The sequence below is a fragment of the Ceratosolen solmsi genome, unplaced genomic scaffold (genome assembly GCF_000503995.2).
Source record: "Ceratosolen solmsi marchali unplaced genomic scaffold, CerSol_1.0 scaffold7, whole genome shotgun sequence".
Taxonomy (NCBI): domain Eukaryota; kingdom Metazoa; phylum Arthropoda; class Insecta; order Hymenoptera; family Agaonidae; genus Ceratosolen; species Ceratosolen solmsi.
The window spans coordinates 10,086,356-10,105,200 of record NW_011948413.1 but is presented as its reverse complement, the minus strand read 5'-3'; the positions used below and the strand labels follow the sequence as shown (position 1 = coordinate 10,105,200).

General features: G+C 30.5%; 1 protein-coding gene across 2 annotated transcripts; it reads right to left on the bottom strand.

The window, feature by feature from the left end:
* Positions 1–1,597: 1,597 nt before the first annotated feature.
* Positions 1,598–17,689, bottom strand: sgl (UDP-glucose 6-dehydrogenase sgl). Of its 2 annotated transcripts, none has more exons than XM_011506162.1 (8): positions 17,613–17,689; positions 7,596–7,879; positions 6,715–6,948; positions 5,059–5,256; positions 3,805–4,092; positions 2,926–3,084; positions 2,007–2,162; positions 1,598–1,911 (listed from the first exon to the last, which is right to left on the bottom strand). In XM_011506162.1, the coding sequence occupies exons 2-8, from the start codon at positions 7,821–7,823 to the stop codon at positions 1,735–1,737; spliced, it is 1,440 nt and encodes a 479-aa protein (XP_011504464.1). In that variant the 5' UTR covers positions 7,824–7,879; positions 17,613–17,689; the 3' UTR covers positions 1,598–1,734. The 2 variants fall into 2 exon arrangements, with proteins under 2 accessions (XP_011504464.1, XP_011504463.1); XM_011506161.1 differs by lacking the exon at positions 17,613–17,689 and adding an exon at positions 13,529–13,746.
* Positions 17,690–18,845: the final 1,156 nt, after the last annotated feature.

The window sequence follows — 18,845 nt, the reverse complement described above, 5'->3', positions numbered from 1 at the left end:
TCCATCAACAAATAACATAATCGATAAAAATGATAGATTTACAATAATAATCATAATTTATTGCTAAATATAATGGTAAATTAAATGAATATACAATATAATAATATTGATCGATGTACCATTCATTTTATATCGTAGTTAATAAAAGAAAAAAAAAAAAGGAATAATTTTACTTACAAAATACTTGAATTATTTTTATATATTAATTTATGTACTTCGTAATACATTTTTTATGACAAGCTACTATGGTAAATAAGACTTGGAAATTTTAATTCAATTTCTTCCACTAACTTTGAAAAAATTAAATTTTTTTATAAATAACTATTGGCCTATTGTGAATATTGAAGCTTGCGAAGGTTTTACAAAGTTTATTTTTTAATTTACTTTATTTATTGCTTACAATAACTGTTTAATAAATATTTAAATGTAATAATGCATTTAATAATGTTTTTGTGATTATACACTTATATGACTTTACATAATATATTTCATTAATATTCTATCTAAATACTATTCTAATTGTATGTATCTACATTTATTGATCTAATTAGATAATTTATAGATATCAATATTGTATAAAAAGACAATGAATTTTAATAAAATGTTTCGTATGTCATTAAAATTATTATTTATTATTTCAATTTTGGTTATAAGCAGAATTTTGTAATAATTTATTAATTTTGATGATACATGTATTGTAGAAAATTTTTTAGAAATCAAGTTACTTTTACAATATGGAAAATATAATTTCATTGATCATAATATGTTTTATTTACAATATCATAGAAAAAATGCAAGCCGTTGCATATATACTTACATAATATTTTAACGACCATTTATATTTTTCTCTAATATAAATTAATTATAGGAAATTATTGCCTTTCTCTCATAATAACTTTTTGATCATTTTATGATAATTAACATTTATACAATTTTAAACATAAATTCGTTTTTTATAAACATTAAAGTCGTTGCGTTGACAGTGTCATATTTATCGAGCTTTTCCAGATTTATTTGATTTTGAATAAGTCTGCTTGGAGCATATTATTCTAATATTTTGATACTCGTTATTATTATTGATGATATGTTAACCTAGATATTTTTTTGTTTTATAGTTTATTAAAAATTACAAAAATTTTCGTATAATATATAATTTACAATACTTATGAATGAGTAGTATGATGTCTCCGCAAATCATGGGAGTTTATCGACTGAGTTAACTAGCACCGTTTTATGTATACCTCAAGCTATTGAAAATATCTTTGTCGAGCATACATTATTATTTATAATATTTTAGCACTATCGTAATAATACTTATAAATAAACATGTATTACATTGCTGTGTAAATGTTATAAAAGCCAAAGTTTAAAAATAAATTTACGCTCTAAAACATATAGCTACTTGCAAATAGGAGCGAGCAAGTAAAAATACAAGTAATTATATTTACTCATGCATAGATTGATCATAATATTTAAAAGTCAAAATTCTTAAAAATATTTATGTATAATAACAAAAATATAGTTTAAAACTTTTGCGACAATATAAAATATATGTAACATAACAAAATAATATGATAATTGTTGTTAAACTATGTAATATATGTTTAAAATGTGTCTGTAAACTGAATATGTAAAAATGTCGAGATAGTGGCAGTTGTTTACTTAAGTATAAAACGCGCCTAATATACAATCAATCACATTTTCATCAATTATTTGAAAATACCGGGATGTGGTTTACATTTGCGTTTGACTCCCCCAAGCCCTCGAGACTGTAGTTCTCATTAGTTTCTTCCCGATGGTCTGCACAATGAATCCAATTTTTTGAAGATGATCATGGTTGAGGAATTTTCTACCATCAAAAATATATGCCGGCTTCATCATATCTGCATAAATTCTTCTATAATCCAATTGCTAAATAAATAGATAAATCGCATAAATAATTATCCGCTTAAATTGCGTTAATGCGATTAGGATGTAATTAATTATGCTGAATATGTCACATTTACCATAAATTCGTCCCATTCTGTACATATGATAATTGCATGGGTATTTTTTGTGGCGCTGTATGCATCTTTGTAAATACTGATTCTGCTTTTAATATGCCCAGGATTGGTTGTCACGTCAGGATGAGATAAATCTAAAAGAATTTGTGATTCTTCGACCTAAAACAATGGGAATCATTTGAATTGTAAATTTACACTACATTTATTTTCTAAAAATTAAAATATGGATAAACATTTTACGTAATATGATGTATCACTAGAAATTCCTCGACTTTTTTTCTTTTTTCTTTTTTTTTGTAATACGATAAATCAACGCTTAATTCCTGAAATTTCAGCGTCTTACGATTCCGCAATTTTTAATCCTTACGCTAAGAGAAGCGCGTTGCTTTACTTTGCCGAACTATTTAATTATATGAAATTCTGAGAAAAATAATTTAATTTTTCTCCTACACCGCATAAGATAAAGCGATTTTCAATCTAACTAACAATCAATAAAGAATAACTGTTCTTTCGTTTTAATAATACATTTGCAATGTGTTAGGCTTTTATTTATCTTTCGTCTTCATAATTAACTCGAGCGGCTTTTTGTAAGAAGTTTTTTGTAGAATCCAATTTAAAAATAGTGGTAAAATAAATGCAGACGCTAGGTTTAAACAAAAGTCAAAGAAATACAAACTTGAAATAAAATCATTCTGAAAAAGCTCTAATACGTAAACGACGCTTAATTCTACTAAATTCCTTGAGCCAAAAACACTAAATAGTGCCTTATAGTAGTAGTACAAGTATTTTTCGACTCGTACAACGCAGTCAGCTTGTTAGGCTGCTTTTTATCATGAATCACGCAGGGCGAGAGCGCATAAACTTTTATGTGCCTGGGCCATTATGAAACACGATGAAAGGATCGTTTACACGGATTACATACCTTGGGATCGTAAATGTGCAGCTTGGCTCCTTCGTCCAACAACGTCTTGGCTACGTGAATGGCCGGCGACTCGCGGGTATCGCCAGTATTCTTCTTGAATGCGAATCCCAGCAAGGAAATTTTCTTGTCCGTTACCGTATTAAAGAGAGACTCGATCACCTGTCGCAATAACCAGTAAATTTCACCTCGTTATTTGGCGATATTGTTGCGTATGTAAATGTTGATTTAACACGGCTTTTCTCGCTATCGCGTGATTCTCTTGCAAATACAAAATATTATTAATATCTAGCCGTTATGGAATGATAATCATGCGAGTTTAAGTATTACAAAGGCTTTTTACTTTTGGTCAAGAGCAAAATGCTAAAAAGATTCACAATGGCAATATCAGAATACAGTTACAAAGTAAAATTAATCATTTATTGAGCAAATAGACTTCGTTTTCATACTCTTACTAGGCGCGATTAAAACGTTAATGTTCTTATAAATATTAATTTCGTTCAGGTACAACTGTTAAGTACTCAACATGCAAAAGAAGATAGAAATGTACAGTAGATACTTTTCGAAAGAAAAAAAAAAGAAAATCTACTTAAACGAAAAAACAAAAAACAAAACATTTTTTTCTTCTTTTTTTGTTGTAAAAATATAAAATAAATTCGCTTCTTCAAATGCTTTACGTTGAAATAACAATTGGCTGTGTAATGCTAATTAAGCAGCTAATTTAGAGCACTTTAGTAAGAACCAACCAATCACTCCAACGAGCATAAAAATTACGCGCCCAATGAAGAAATCTTTCAAACACAGTCGCCAAGTCACTTTCCGACACACAGCTTATTAAAGTGCATTAATTTGCCAATACTTTCTAATTTCCAGCGAACTGACCTTGGCTGAAAACCTTGACTTTTGGTACTCGTTCATATCGATAACTTGCTGCCAGTAGGCGGCCACTTCAGGGAGATTCAAGCACTCGCATATATAAACGAGATTGAGAATGTCTTTCTGGAAGCAGGAGCCGCCGAAGCCGACGGACGCTTGCAAAAACTTGGAGCCAATTCGCGAATCCAAGCCAACGGCACGGGCCACTTCCGACACATCGGCACCTGTGGCTTCGCATACCGCCGATAATGAATTTATGCTGGATATCCTTTGGGCGAGGAAGGCGTTGGCAGCCTACATAATCCATTGGTTTTTGTGTTATTGGGATTTCATGTAACGATGCTCATGGGGTTCAAGATGTAGTGTGTAATTAAAATTATCGACAGTCGATGGGTAATGGAATTGCTCGACTCTTAATTGCGTATTAATTCCTCGCAGGTTATAAAAATGTATGCAGCATCGATGAATCGTAAACTTCATCATGCCAAGGTAAAGAATTATAAATCTTTTATGAATAATATTGCTAATTACTGTTATTTGTAGTCGAGCTCGTCATATGTACTGAACAATCAAAAATCTTTTAAAATGCATACTTTCAATTCGTTATCTTGACCTTGAGAATTTTTAAATATCATGTTGAGCATTCCGGGAATTATAATGTAATTGAAATTTATTAATCTCCATGTTTTTATTATATTATGGTATTTTTCGTTATTCTGACGTTCTTTAAAAATCCTTATATATAGCCATCTATATTGAACTCTCGACTACATTATGTACGATAAATTAAAATTACAGTGAAAAATATGAAATGCGAAAAATATATCAGGAAATTAGTTAATCTTCAATACACATACGTAGTACTCAAATACACATGTGGTTTCCAAATCATTTAAATATTTACAAAGTTGTAGCATTTTATATTGTATAGCGTTAAGATAAAAAATTTTTCATATCAATATTTCAAATCAATAGCGTTCTTATCAATTTATTTTATAATGAAACTTTTACGTTCGTTTGATCGTATGTTTAATTTTAAGCTAAATATTTCTCAAATCGTTCTACCTAATGGATTACAAATAGTAAATTGCGAATCAAATGTCGAAATCGGATATATTCAAAAAAATCTTTTTCAAATGGACAATAGTTTTTAAAATTTTTATTTAATTGCTCAATTACGCGAAGAAGATAAATAGCATTGAGGCGAAAAATATTTACATATTTCTATGTAAATATTAAAAAAATATCAATATTACAAACCAGTTTGGATAATTCGGAGCTCCATGTATTAGTAGTGAGGATATTTTTTCGTGGTATCCAATGTTCATAAACTTGACAAAGTTGTTCAATTGCTGCTTGACCCTCTGGTGACTCTTCACCACCAATTAATACTCGATCGGCATTTATTAAATCATCGATTGCTGTGCCTTCGGCTAAAAACTCAGGATTGGATAAAATCTAAAACATAGTACGTTGTTTGTGTGTTTTGTCTATGGTATTTGTTAAAAAATAAAAAAAAAAAAAAAAAGAAAAAAAATTCGATTTTCCTGTTGAAACAAATACCCTTGGTACCGGTGTCTTTATAATTAACTTCGCATATTTTACTCTGATAAATTAACGCACTTCATAATTCAACAAAAATATTTCTATTATGTGTACATAAGAATCTATTCTCGATGAAGGCGTACGAAGATTACGTCTATTAAAATCATCATCTTCTAGTATTTTATACCTATTCGAATAGTTTATATGTTTTTTTTTATATTTACTTCTTACATGCAATTAAAATTTCTCCATTAAATTTATTAACCAATAAATATGGAAATGAATAGAGTATAAATTTTCTCTAGCAAATTGATAGTGATTTTTAAATCACCTGAAAATTTCATTGAATAATAAGAAAAATATTTATACCATACCTATTTTAATTTTATTTTCGTCTAATTACGAGTGTCAGACATTATAACCATTAACAATATAAACATTTTAATTGCATTACCCAATGCTATTTAAGCAAATCTACAACAACAACAACACACACACACACACACACACACATATATATATACAATTTCAAGTTACGCTATAGTTAAGGCTACATTTATGATATGCTACATGACGCAATAAAATACAATTGAACAATAAATTTTACTCGTATTAGCTGCCGTTATGGAATATCGTCCATTATTGATAATTGCTTTGGATAAATAATTCTCATACAATCCTTACAAACAAATATGTTCTTATATAATTGAAATGCATTTAATAAGAGCCACATTGCCAATGTAAAGTAACTCTCCCAAGGATAAAGTTAATTGGTATTATAGTTCATTGTGTCGTCTTTTTATTTCGTACAACTCTTACACGAAACACATCGACTTCGAAACAAAATAATTTAATTCAAAGTTTTATTTATTTTTGCATAATAGGCATTTCTATGCCGTTAAATTGGATTTCTCGAGCACGCCACGCTCGTAAGAAAACCAATTCTTCCATAAAGTTGCACGTTCGCTTTAATATTACATTTTCTACTTGAAATTTCCCTTTCCCGAAGGCACTTTATTCAATAATTGGACATCGTTAAATCTAAATATAACGAATCGCCTTTGGAACAAACAGTTCAAGTACTTCCACAGCACCTATCGTCGCACGGAGCGCAATCCCATCTTATTTCACGTACCAAAACCTCCAGTAATTCCCCATAAAAACACGCTTCTTTCGTTCCCTTTGGTTCCGTCATTGCGCAATGCTGAGCCAATGTGTTTATCGATCTATAAAGGGGAAATGCAACAGTACTGAGTCTCGGCTGTGGTCCGCAGTCACGATCGAAAGGTAACGAGGCGTGACTCCGTCGTGGCCGCACAGCCAGCGGACATGAAAAGCGAGCATCTCGTCCACGAGATAAGGCCCACGTACCTGATAAGAAACTCCGGGCTTGTGATTGGCACGCAGTATATTCATGATACTCTCGGCTGCCCGCACCGGCACTGTGCTTTTCTCCACGACGATCTTGTCACCTGCGGCGATGTCCGCGATCATCCGGGCCGCGCTCTCCACGTACTTCAGGTCGGCGGCTCTGCCTTTGCCATTACCAAACATCTTCGTCGGCGTGTTTACCGAAATGAAGATTAGTTCCGCCTCCTCGATCGCCTATTACCAATTTAGCATAACGAATTTAGAGGTTTCATTTGGTTAGTGGCCTTGGCGATTGCAAGGATCGAGAGTAACTTATGTTATTATGGGGATTATCGAATGATTCGAATGAAGGACTCATGCAGCGTACGCAATATAAAAATGCGATCCGTGTCCAAAGCCGAAGCTTTGGAAAATTAAGTAGGCTGTTAATCACGACTGTTGTAATATGTAACGAAGAGTAGACAGGAAATCGGTATTGGATAGCGTCAACCGGTCCTGTAATGCTCCTGGCCAAATTAGTCCTCGAGGTCGTCTCTTTATTAAACGGAGTTGGCATTGTATGTCGAAGGTTTAATGAGAGGGAAACGCGAGCCCGGTGACGTTACGATAAATTAATTGGAACGATATGCACTAATATAAGAGAGCTAGATGGAATCGCGGGGCCAGCGGGAAAATACCCAAGTTGAAGAAACTGGAAATAACGAAGCTCACGTTCATCGAAATCTTGCTTAAACGGCAATTAATGGTAAATAGCCTTTCGACGTACGCGGCTTTTAAAGCTTTCCACGATCGCCTCTTCTCCTATTGAATTATCGTGTCGAGCGGTCGCGAAAGGCACGGCAACAGAGAAGCAGCTGGAAACGAGGGAAATAAATACTGACCTGGGCGATGTCCGTGGAGAAGAATAGATTCTTGCCGCGACACTTACGGACGACGTCGTCGAGGCCGGGCTCGTAGATGGGCAATTTCTGCGAGTTCCAATGGGCGATGCGCTCGGTGCTTTTGTCGACGACCGTCACCCGGATGTGCGGACACTTGAGAGCGATCACGCTGCAAGTCGGGCCGCCCACGTAACCGGCCCCGATGCAGCAAATCTTCGTTACGGGCATTGCGGGAGTGTACTTTGGCACGGGCGATCGTCTATCTCACGAACAACTCTCCTCTTCTACAACAAACGATTAATAATATGAGTCGCCTGGTATTACAATGAAATAAGCTTGACGAGTCAAGTTATTTTTTACTGTTTTCAAATTTTTCCCCGTCCTAACTTAAGCTGATTTATTTTCACGATGTAGAATTTAAATGCACTTGCGCTTAATTGGATTAAAATGCTTTGAAAAGCTTTGCTATTGTGCTCGATTTTCTTTAGATTAGTACGATTGTACTTTACGAAACTTGACGCCGCATGTTTGTAAAGATTTCTGCTGTATTTCGTTATTTATGTCGATCAACAATAATCTTAGATAGTGCATAAGATAACGAAATTAAAGTAAAAATATTTTAAATTGACAATATAATAACAATGACAATTATATACAAATACGTTTAACCGATAATGTTATTAATTTGTTGAATTCATATCACGTTGGAGATAAAATAATTTATCAAAGATGATAAATAACGAAATTAATATAACATATTATTCAAATTATTAGGAGAATGCATTGTTCCTGCTATGAAACAAATTTCTCTTCAGCTGATTTGTGTTCATTGTAAATAAAAACTGTTCTTTGCGATAACATTAAATTCAAATAGAAATCTTGTTTATTTTCAAACAACGTTGCAAACAATAATTTAGCAAATCGAAAATAAAAATCAATACTACTATCAATGCAAAAATCATTTACGTACTCATAAAAAAACCGAATTAAAATCATCGACAATTGATAAAAAATTGTATTTCATTGTTAAATTTCTTTTTTTTTCTTTTTTTTTTTTTTTTTTTTTTTTTTTTTTTTTTTTAATATTTATTAGTATTATGCGGTCGCGCATTCATTAGTCATTTAGTGCGATTGCGAGAAACATATATATATAATTAAATTTGAGTGCAATACGTGAGTGTATGAGGGTTAACATTATTAAGTACATTCGCATATAAATATTTTTCACTTGACAATTTAAATTTCAAGCATTAATTACAAAAAGTCAGAAAAATTTTTAATAAAATAATCTCTTTCCGTTATATGCCACACTCATGTGTGATTCATTAGGAAATATATTAAATATTAGAATAAAATGTCGAACAAATTTCAAAAATATTCTTTCTTACATAATATTAGCTTCTAATTTTATGTATTAAAATACAAAAATAGATGAAACAAAAGATATTCATAATATCATCTATTTGTACGGTAATGAAATTTAAAACACTGTAATTTCTAACCAACTTTGGGTGTCGAAATCGACTTTAATCTTTTTCAAATTTACTTCAAAAAACAACTGATGATGTTGTTTAAAAAAAAACACAAACAATGACTCATTAAATATGATACAAAAAACACTTGAAATATTTTATCTACAATTTTCGTATGGAAACATCTTAAGTTCAAAATATTTAACCGATTATTGAGTCAACACAGCATATTGTAAATTTAAATAAATTTAGCTTTATGATTTTTTTTTTTTTTTTTTTTTTTTAATTTATTGGTATTTAAATATTAATCCTCATTTATTTTTAAATAATTGTAATTAAAAGATACGAATAATGTAAAAATGAATTACTAAGAATAATTATATTAATTCGACGGTAGCGTTTATCTAAATTAGCACAAAAAGTAGGATGAAATTTTAATAGAAATAGTTATTTAGTACTAATATATTATTAATAATTTTGAGTAAGAGTAATATAAAAGGTAAAAGTAATATACGAATAAATAATATTATCTGATAAAAAATACCTGTGAACGGTTGAATATGCAAACTATAGTATTTACTCTACTCTCTAATATTAATAAATTAATAAACATTGGAGTTCTAGCATTGGACAGATTATTGGCGAGAATGAGTGATCCAAGAAATAAAGGAAATTCATAAGGTCAATAATAAAAATAAATAGGTTTTCAATAAATGAGTTATTGTTCGATCGAGATCGTTGAAGATAATTAGCAAAAAAATGAAAATTTCAATATATTCATTACCATCTTCAATAGTAAATTAATAATAATATTATTCTTTACTATATATATTTATCAAAAATAACTAAAAACCTAATAATACAGTGTGATCACTAAGCAGAGAAGTGACTTACAATATGTTGAGTCTCCCAATGAAATGATTTAATGTCTCGAGATTTATTGTTAACTACAAAAAATTTAATTTCATATCAGTGTTGATTTTTCGTCACTGCAGCTTACTTTCTGATAAATATAATCAATATTCAATCACGGGATTTAGATTGGCAATATGGCAATGATCCACAACTTAAAGAAAATTTATTATTATTAAGGTAATTCGTGCTGATTTACCATATTATAAATTAATTAGATAATATATTATAATCATATTATGAGTAATTAAAGCAAAACATAAGAGAAAAAATACGTTCAACCCATACCTCTTATTGGAGAGGTGATCGAAAAATAAAAATAACAAGGATCTATGCCTATCGATTAGTGAAAAATTTTTCTAATGCATTTATTATCATGTAAAATCAATGTTATCCGAAAGTAGTGTTATTTAAAGAAAATTTTATTTTTTAATTCACATAATAAATAATAATATTAGAACTTGCTAGATAATTTTGAAGAAATTTACATACTTTCTTAATTACGTAATTTATGTCATAATAAATGCATTCGCTGTGTGATCTATTAACGTATAATATGCAATTGGCTGGCAGTTTGAGTCATCATCACGAATCAGCCAAACTCTTACCAATGATCTAACTTTATAATTTATTGCAGCAACACATAAAGATAATTGAGTATTCTACAATTTCACAAAACATTTGTTATGTTATATATTAATTTAAAAAATCTAAATATCAAAGACTATGATTTATACAATGAGTATCTACATGTGAAGTTCATAATTTTCGAAAGTTTATTTATATAGTTAACAAAAAAAAGTAAAGATAATTTAGAAAAATGGTCCACACTAGATCTCGAACTAATTCAATGATTTATTTATAATGATTTATATCAAATCTTAAATTATTATGTTCTTGTGATTACATTAAAAAATAATAAGAAATGTCAAAAATTAAGAAATTCTATTAGAAAATTTAACTTTAAATGAGATAAATTGCCTATTCGAAGATTAATTCAGTCAAGCAATTTTTACATTGTGAAAAAAAAAATTCCACTATTTAAATGCAAATTAAAAAGATATATATGATATATTTGGCATGAATTTCAATAACATTAAACAATAGGAATTTTCTATTTGACGATATTATCAAAATATTTTAATAAGATCACTAATAAATTATATAATAACTACTTATTATAATAAAATAGCATATTAATTCATAAATAAATAGTGCATAAATATGTCCATAAACGAAATCGATAATACGTTAAACACTTCGTATAAATCGTTTAATCGTATAAATATTAACATTGTTAAGTTATACTTACGTATATTAATAAAATATCAAATATAAAATTTACAATTAATGTGCATGTGATTTTTATTCGTGTTTAATTAAATTATAAATAAATTTACTAGTATTTTATGATGCGATTAATTGAATAAAAGAATTAAATTTTCGTTTTGCGGTTTACAACCGATGATACGCAATGCTTATCAAAATTTTACGATAAATCATTCCATGGTATCCGGGTACATTTAAAAGGGAATTTTTCATTAATAGGAAAAAAAAAAAATGAAATATCATTAAAATTCTTATGAAATATGATATTCTATATTTTAATTTACATTCAACTGGGATGGCTGATTATTATTAAATTGTTATAATAATAAGTAAGGTTTACATTTATTTATATAATTTATCTGTTATTATTTTAATATACATATGAATTTTCAATATATTTCCATAAATAAATAAATAAAAAGAATTAACACAAAATTAGAGCCATTGTTAAATAAAATATAAATGTTACAATATTTGAAAATATTATTGTTTTCTACAGACGAAAGACTCTTTTTTGCTTTCATTTCAAAAAATATTTCATTATGACTACCGTTAAAAAAAAATGTTGAATTGACAGTCTTATAAATAAATATGAAATTTACTATTTGACTTATGCCAAATAATCGTCCAACGATACTATTATGTTGAAAATACTATTAATATAACAACAGTGTTTTAATTGTTAATTTTTATTTTTATTTATTTATTTATTTATTTATTTATTTTTTTTTTTCATTTCAAAATGAAAACACAGATGTCTTTAAAATTACTAATTATCATATTTAAATAATTGACCGAATACAATTGATTTTCTCCAAAGATTAACATATTTTCAATATTCTTCAATGTAAGTAGAACATAACTATTTCTATTAACTTATGTGTGTATATTTATCGTAATTTATAACTGTTATGTTTATCGCAATCCACTGTATCCTGATTGAGAAGACAAAGATAAGCCAATCATTTTAATTGATGTACTCAACAAACGGTTGTAAGTCCCGAATATTGAACATAAATTAAAGATTCTTTTCAAAATTAAATATTTGAATGGCAAGTTAAAAACAATTGTGAAATCGTGTGTGTTTTTCTTGTTAAAAAATCTCGGACAACTAGTGCTGGCAATGTATTTAAATTTTCAAAATTCTTCCCTTTCAATCGGAGCTTTTATTTCATCATGTTAGTATCAATGTAACACATATAGATAATCAAGTTAACGAACATGATTCCACTATAAATTATTGTCGATACAAAATACTTTTCCCAGATCAAAATCATCAGCATAAGCAAACACATGCTCGCACGCACGCACGCACGCACGCACGCATCGCGTATAAGCAGCGGCTTAGTTTAGAAAACATCGATTCGGCAGGCATTAATTCATTTTAATCGGAGCAGGAAAATTGATTCCTCTAGGGTACGTAAATTTACTCGGTGCACTTGAAACTTAATGTAAGTTGGGTGTATAAGACCATGTCCGGTCTTCGGTACTTCGCGACTTCGCAACGTAACGGTAAGGGCGGGAGAAACAACGTGGCTCCTTATAGTTAATGGATTGCCGACTGCCCGGTTTATTTCTCTCATAATTTCATTACTTTCCAAACGGACGCAACGAACATGCTTTCCCATGAAACTGTACAGTGCCAATTCGTATCTAACCACGGCATTCTCAAAATTTACAGCGACACATTTCATTAAAAGCAACTCTGCCCGACACAACGATTAAAGTGTAGAGAGACGGTACGCTGACGAATAAAATAGGACGTGTAACTCCATTGTTATTCTCAATCGAGTGTTGCATTCGGCTATGGAGTGGGTATGGGGAGGGGGAGACAATAAATTCGGCTTACAGCAGGCCTCGAATCATTACGATAATAAACAATCGTAAAATGATTGCCCCAGCTCCTACCAAGTACGCGGGCGCATCCCTCGAGCGTAGCCAAGTGCTTTCATATACGACGTACGGCGACGTCAAACAAATGTCACGCACACGCACACCGAACGTTGATTCACCAGTGCACATCGGTGTAAACGCGCCGCAATCGATAAGCGTGGGTGCGCACACGTGTACGTGGAATGAATGCGTTAGTCTGCCTTCGACCGGGTACACACACAACTACGCCAAGTAACACGACAAAGAAAATGAGAATATGCCCGCCAGTCGCTGGCACGCGCGCGCGCACACACAAACTCGTGTGCCCGTGAGTATGATATACCGTACCTTGGCTCATGAGAACGGCAATGGTGGAGGCGGTGTACCCGGGCGAGATCGTCGGCGTCCTCGTCGCTAGCCACTGCGAACCCAAGGAAGTCTTCCTCTCGGCCTCACGGAGGCGAATGCACCGCGCGCACTCTATCTACTATCTGTGTTACGGATTGTGGAGTACGAGCCATACGTCCGGTGGGGAGGCCTGCCTGACTGACTGTCCGACTGACTGAGGGCGCGTGATTGTGTGTGTACGCGCGCGCGCGGTGGGTGCGTTGGTTGTGTACGCGCACGCATTTGGTAATTGGAAAAGAACGCGATGGAAGGAGGACGAAAACGAGCGGGAGAGAAAGACAGAAGACCGTTTGGTGACAGCCGCGTGCAAAGAAATGAATAGAGCGAGTGCGGTGAGGGGCGGGGGTGGGGAGAATGGATAGGCTGTCAGAAAAAAATGTGACGAAGAGATGTTCTTGACGTACTCGCGATGTCGACGTGACACACTCTTGACACAGTTGCTGAGTACGTAAATTCTGCTCCTGCATTTTTCAATTTCGTCGTTGTTGCGATAAATATTTTACCTTTGACATTTTTATTTTCAGTGCCGTACATTGATAATCGCGTAATATTATTCAGGACGATACTTTTCGGTTAAATGATGGATAAAAAGTATAATCATGTGTAAATATTACCTGCTGCCTGTACTTTAATTGTCTAAAACCATTTTTGATAACAGATGTATGAAACCTAATCGAAGTAGCAATTGGTATTGTATCAATCAATTAAGTTTTACGTGAGAATAATATTAAAATATCGTCATAAAATTAATTATTTGGTTAATCTAAATTTTTAAGTATTGTACATAATTTTTAGTGCAATTTAATTGAAAAAAATTAATATATCTAAACTGTATTAGAATTACACTCGAATTACTCTAAAAGTTTATATAAAATTTCATCTATCGTTTCATCTATTGCTTTTCACTAATAAACCAAATCGTATTTATTAATATTTCGTGAATCGAACATATTTAAAAGTACATTGCTGACGTTGGAGCATTTTGACGAGAATTTTACAGTCAAATTACGCGAGCGATACACGAATTACGCATGGCAACCTCGCCGATGCACTTGTAAATACGGTTTCTGTCTCTCCTAGGGAGAGATTTGGCAACCACGCGAGGAATTTTGATATTTACCCTTTAAACGAGTGCCCCGGGAAATAAAAAATTCAGGATAAACGGTAATTGAGATTTATATTATACAGGCAGGCACAATTGGATGTAGTACACTTTTTTTTTTAATCTTTATATAATTTAAGCGTCGAATATCGGAAGACCTAGAATGTTCCTTTACGTCCAGTCTTCCTTATAAAGCTAAATATTTTACAATTACAGATCATCTCTCGTTTATTTTTAATAATAGATGTAATGGATGTTTAACAAGTTTAAACAGCATTAAAAATTAATTATTTCTAAAGTATGCGAGGGAATTGAAAATTTAAGATTTAAAATAAAAACGGATATGTATAATTTTAAACATACAGCATAAATTTACTCGAAACTTTGTAAATGGGTTATTTCAAAACCTTGTCTTAAAAATTTCAGATTTTATCCATAACAAAATTTTAACTTCGGTGCATCGAGTAAACATCTTAAACTCTCAGTTTATTTCTGCGTAAAGTGAATAAGTACATACAAATTTATTTATATACGTATAATATTTACATTACATTTTAATTACATGAAATTGTTATTATTTTTATACCGTTTAATCGTTTAATAATATAACGATAATTAACATTTGAAAGTGGTATGTTCCAAGGAATGCATTAACATTCTCTACACAGAATATAATAATTAGGGAACTTTTAATTGGTAAAGAAATAATGTTATTGATAAATTATTATTAGACTTCAGTTCATTCAAAGCTTGTAGAATAGATATACTTTTAAGTATACAAATAATTTAATTAACAGTCCCGTCGTATAATACGTGCTTATGCATGTGCATTTAAACAAGTGCATACGTAATGTACGAATTCATTATGTACATTCGTTTATGCATGCATAAATGCACATTTATTAATGTAAGTATACACGTGCGCCTCATCATATGTAATAAATATTTACTTCAATGGCACGAACTTTCATTATACATTACATCATAAAAATTTGTGGAAAATCATTTTTATACTTTTACGGCGAATTACTCGTTCGAAAAATTTAGTCGTCCTACCACGTTTATTTACATCGTGTTTTATTATTGTTTAATCGACTAGACCATACACGATTGATTTATATTTATTCAATATATTTGAAATAAAATAATATATCATTTATTTTATGTTGTTTAAAATTATCTTACTTCAATTGAAAAGGTCGTAAAAGGCGTATAAAAAATTTTAATACTCATGCGCTTCTTTCAGAAATAAATAAATAAATATATATGTATCATTAATTATTTTCATAAATAGTACCATTTAATATGAATTAAAGCAATGATTCTACATAAATTAAATTTCTATAAAGAATAAAAAAATAATCTTCAAGTACTATGAAATTTTTAAATTAATTTTTTGTTTGCAGTTGACGTTAATAATACCTCATCAGTATATATATTTATTACTGTTTTTGATAAATTAAATTATTTCATCATTTATCTTGCTATTAAATATCTATAATATTATAATAATATAGTAATATAATAATATAATGGAATTTTTAGCCTTTGTTCCATTGAAATACAATAAAATAATAAATTGCATTGCACATACATATACGCACGTATGTGTTGATTTAATACAAGGTTACTCACTAAATACTCATCTATAGCTTCATTAATTTAGAGAGACAATTGATAAACGATGACGTGTTCTTCGTGAGAAGTAAAATTGAAAAAGGTTGCTGAAACGAAAGGTATAAAGCCTATATGTTAGTTACAAAAGAATTCCTATAAAAGGAAAATGTGCCTACGGAAAGATGTACAGCATAATGTTTGAAAATGAAAGTTGGGCGATTAATTTTTCTATATTAAGTATTACCTTTTGAAATATTTATAATCATGAACGATATTTTTGTCTTTTTATAAAATTTTCCAATAATGAGTTCCGTTTATCAATATAATTATATTCGTGCTTATTGTACGAGTAATTTAGATCAATCACTGTCTTTGAGAAAATTGTATAGCCATTAACTTTAAGTGAGTGCGTTACAAGTAAAAACAAGCTCATTTACATAATTAAGGTTAATAACCTCAGATTGCTCTGAATATTATTCTACTTATAATAAAATATTCAATAGAGAGAGAGAGAGAGAGAGAGAGAGAGAGAGAGAGAGAGAGAGAGAGTTATTATTAACACATTATATATTATTACTTTGCCGATTTATATATTTAAGTTCATCGCTATGTATCGATAGTTTTCGATAGCATCTGCAATATTAGCTAATGTTTTTGAAAAATGCAATGAATTAGGATTGAAATTGAGCCTGGACAATATCCAACTATGTCAAACACATTTTGATTTTCAACGTAACCGAAAATAATACTTTCTCACCTTTAGGTCGACTACACGGTATACTTTTAACTCTCTACGTGCCAGTATTAGTTTCCTTTGTCGTAAATTTATTCACGTAATTAGGCTTTGGTAGCGGCACAGATTATTTCGACCTCGCGGACCCATTTTACTATAAACCATTGGATTCGTGACTTGAATTAACAATTCGCAAAAAAGAACGATATACGACGAGCATACTTTATGCAACGCGATACGTTCATTTTTCATAAAGAAAACGTTCCAATTGCTACTTTACTACATTATATACATATTATTTTTAAATTATTATTGAAATTGTTGTTGATAAAGAAGCGATAAAGAAGCGCAGTATTGATAAAACGTACCATAGGTTCAACAAATATTTGCCCACTATTGTCTTAAATTGTAATATTGTGGCTCATATTTCCTAACATCTCGACATGCTAGGAATGTAAAATATATCGTTCACTAATAAAGTTCTATAGACACGTGTACGTAACATTGTTGGGTCTCGGTGCAACTAAATGAAAATTGTTTGACAATATCGAATATAACCAAACATAACTTACTTAAATCGTTTCGTATCCGGTGATTTTGCTACTGAATTCGCCAATAAAATTGCAAGCCAAGTGGCGAACGTGGCTGGGACAGGGGAATGACTGATAGGAAGAACCGCCTTATATAGCAATTTCATACTATTCTCGTCTTTTCTTAGATACAAGAGGTATAGCCAATGGGAAATGGCATGGTGCTGGTATATATGTATGCAAAAAATATGTCTGGATATAATATAGACGCGCAAACTTAAACGTAAGATGCTCGAGCTATGCGATTGCATTAACGAGTTGCGGCATTATTTATTACCGCGTTTATGCGAAACTGGTTGTGAAACTGAATACACTAGACGTAATAGAAAAATTTACAACTAAACTCAAGGAGGAACGGGCCCTCTTTGGATTAAACGGCAAGAGCTTACTTACTCTAACTTTACTATTACCCAAGAAAAATCATTTAACAAATTTATTCCCTTCAAGATCTTATTAAGTTTAATAATCGGATATATACATCTAATATAAATTTAACGTTACTGAATGTATTTTTAGAACACATATTTGTCGTTTGATTACTAAAAAGACGTACAATTAATTACTTAAGGCTAAGTAATTTAAGATTTAAAATTTAAATTAAGAATAGGCTAAGTAATTTAAGATATAAAATATAAAATAAAAATATATATATATATATATATATATATATATATATATATATATAAGATCTTTAGTGCATGGTAATTATAAAACTATAATGACCAAATATTTTTTATTTTTAATTTTGAATAATTATTATTTGTAATGAATATAATCAATATACATTAAGTTAAAAAAAAAAAAAAAAATTAAAATTAAAATATATATTACTTCACGTTATTAATCGTTTTATTGATAAATACAATAATATTTTTCTTATTTGATGAATTTATTACATCAAATATCTTTCAAAATTCTTCAAATCTTCATCAAATCTTTCAATGATGATATTTATTGATACGAACTTCATGTGCATTACGCTGGAATAAATTTATGGAACTTCGATTGGCCTGGATTCGGATTCGATTGGTGCTGTTTAGGAAATTAGACGCAAATCATAAAGATGGTATAATCGATTCTGAGCATTTTTCATGTTCGAACCCAACGAATGTGTGCAATGTGACATTTACAATTGTCATGGGAAATTCATTAAGTTAAACGGTCATAGGGGATGCTGCGCTGTTTTCTTCCACAAATATTACGTAACCCGTTAAA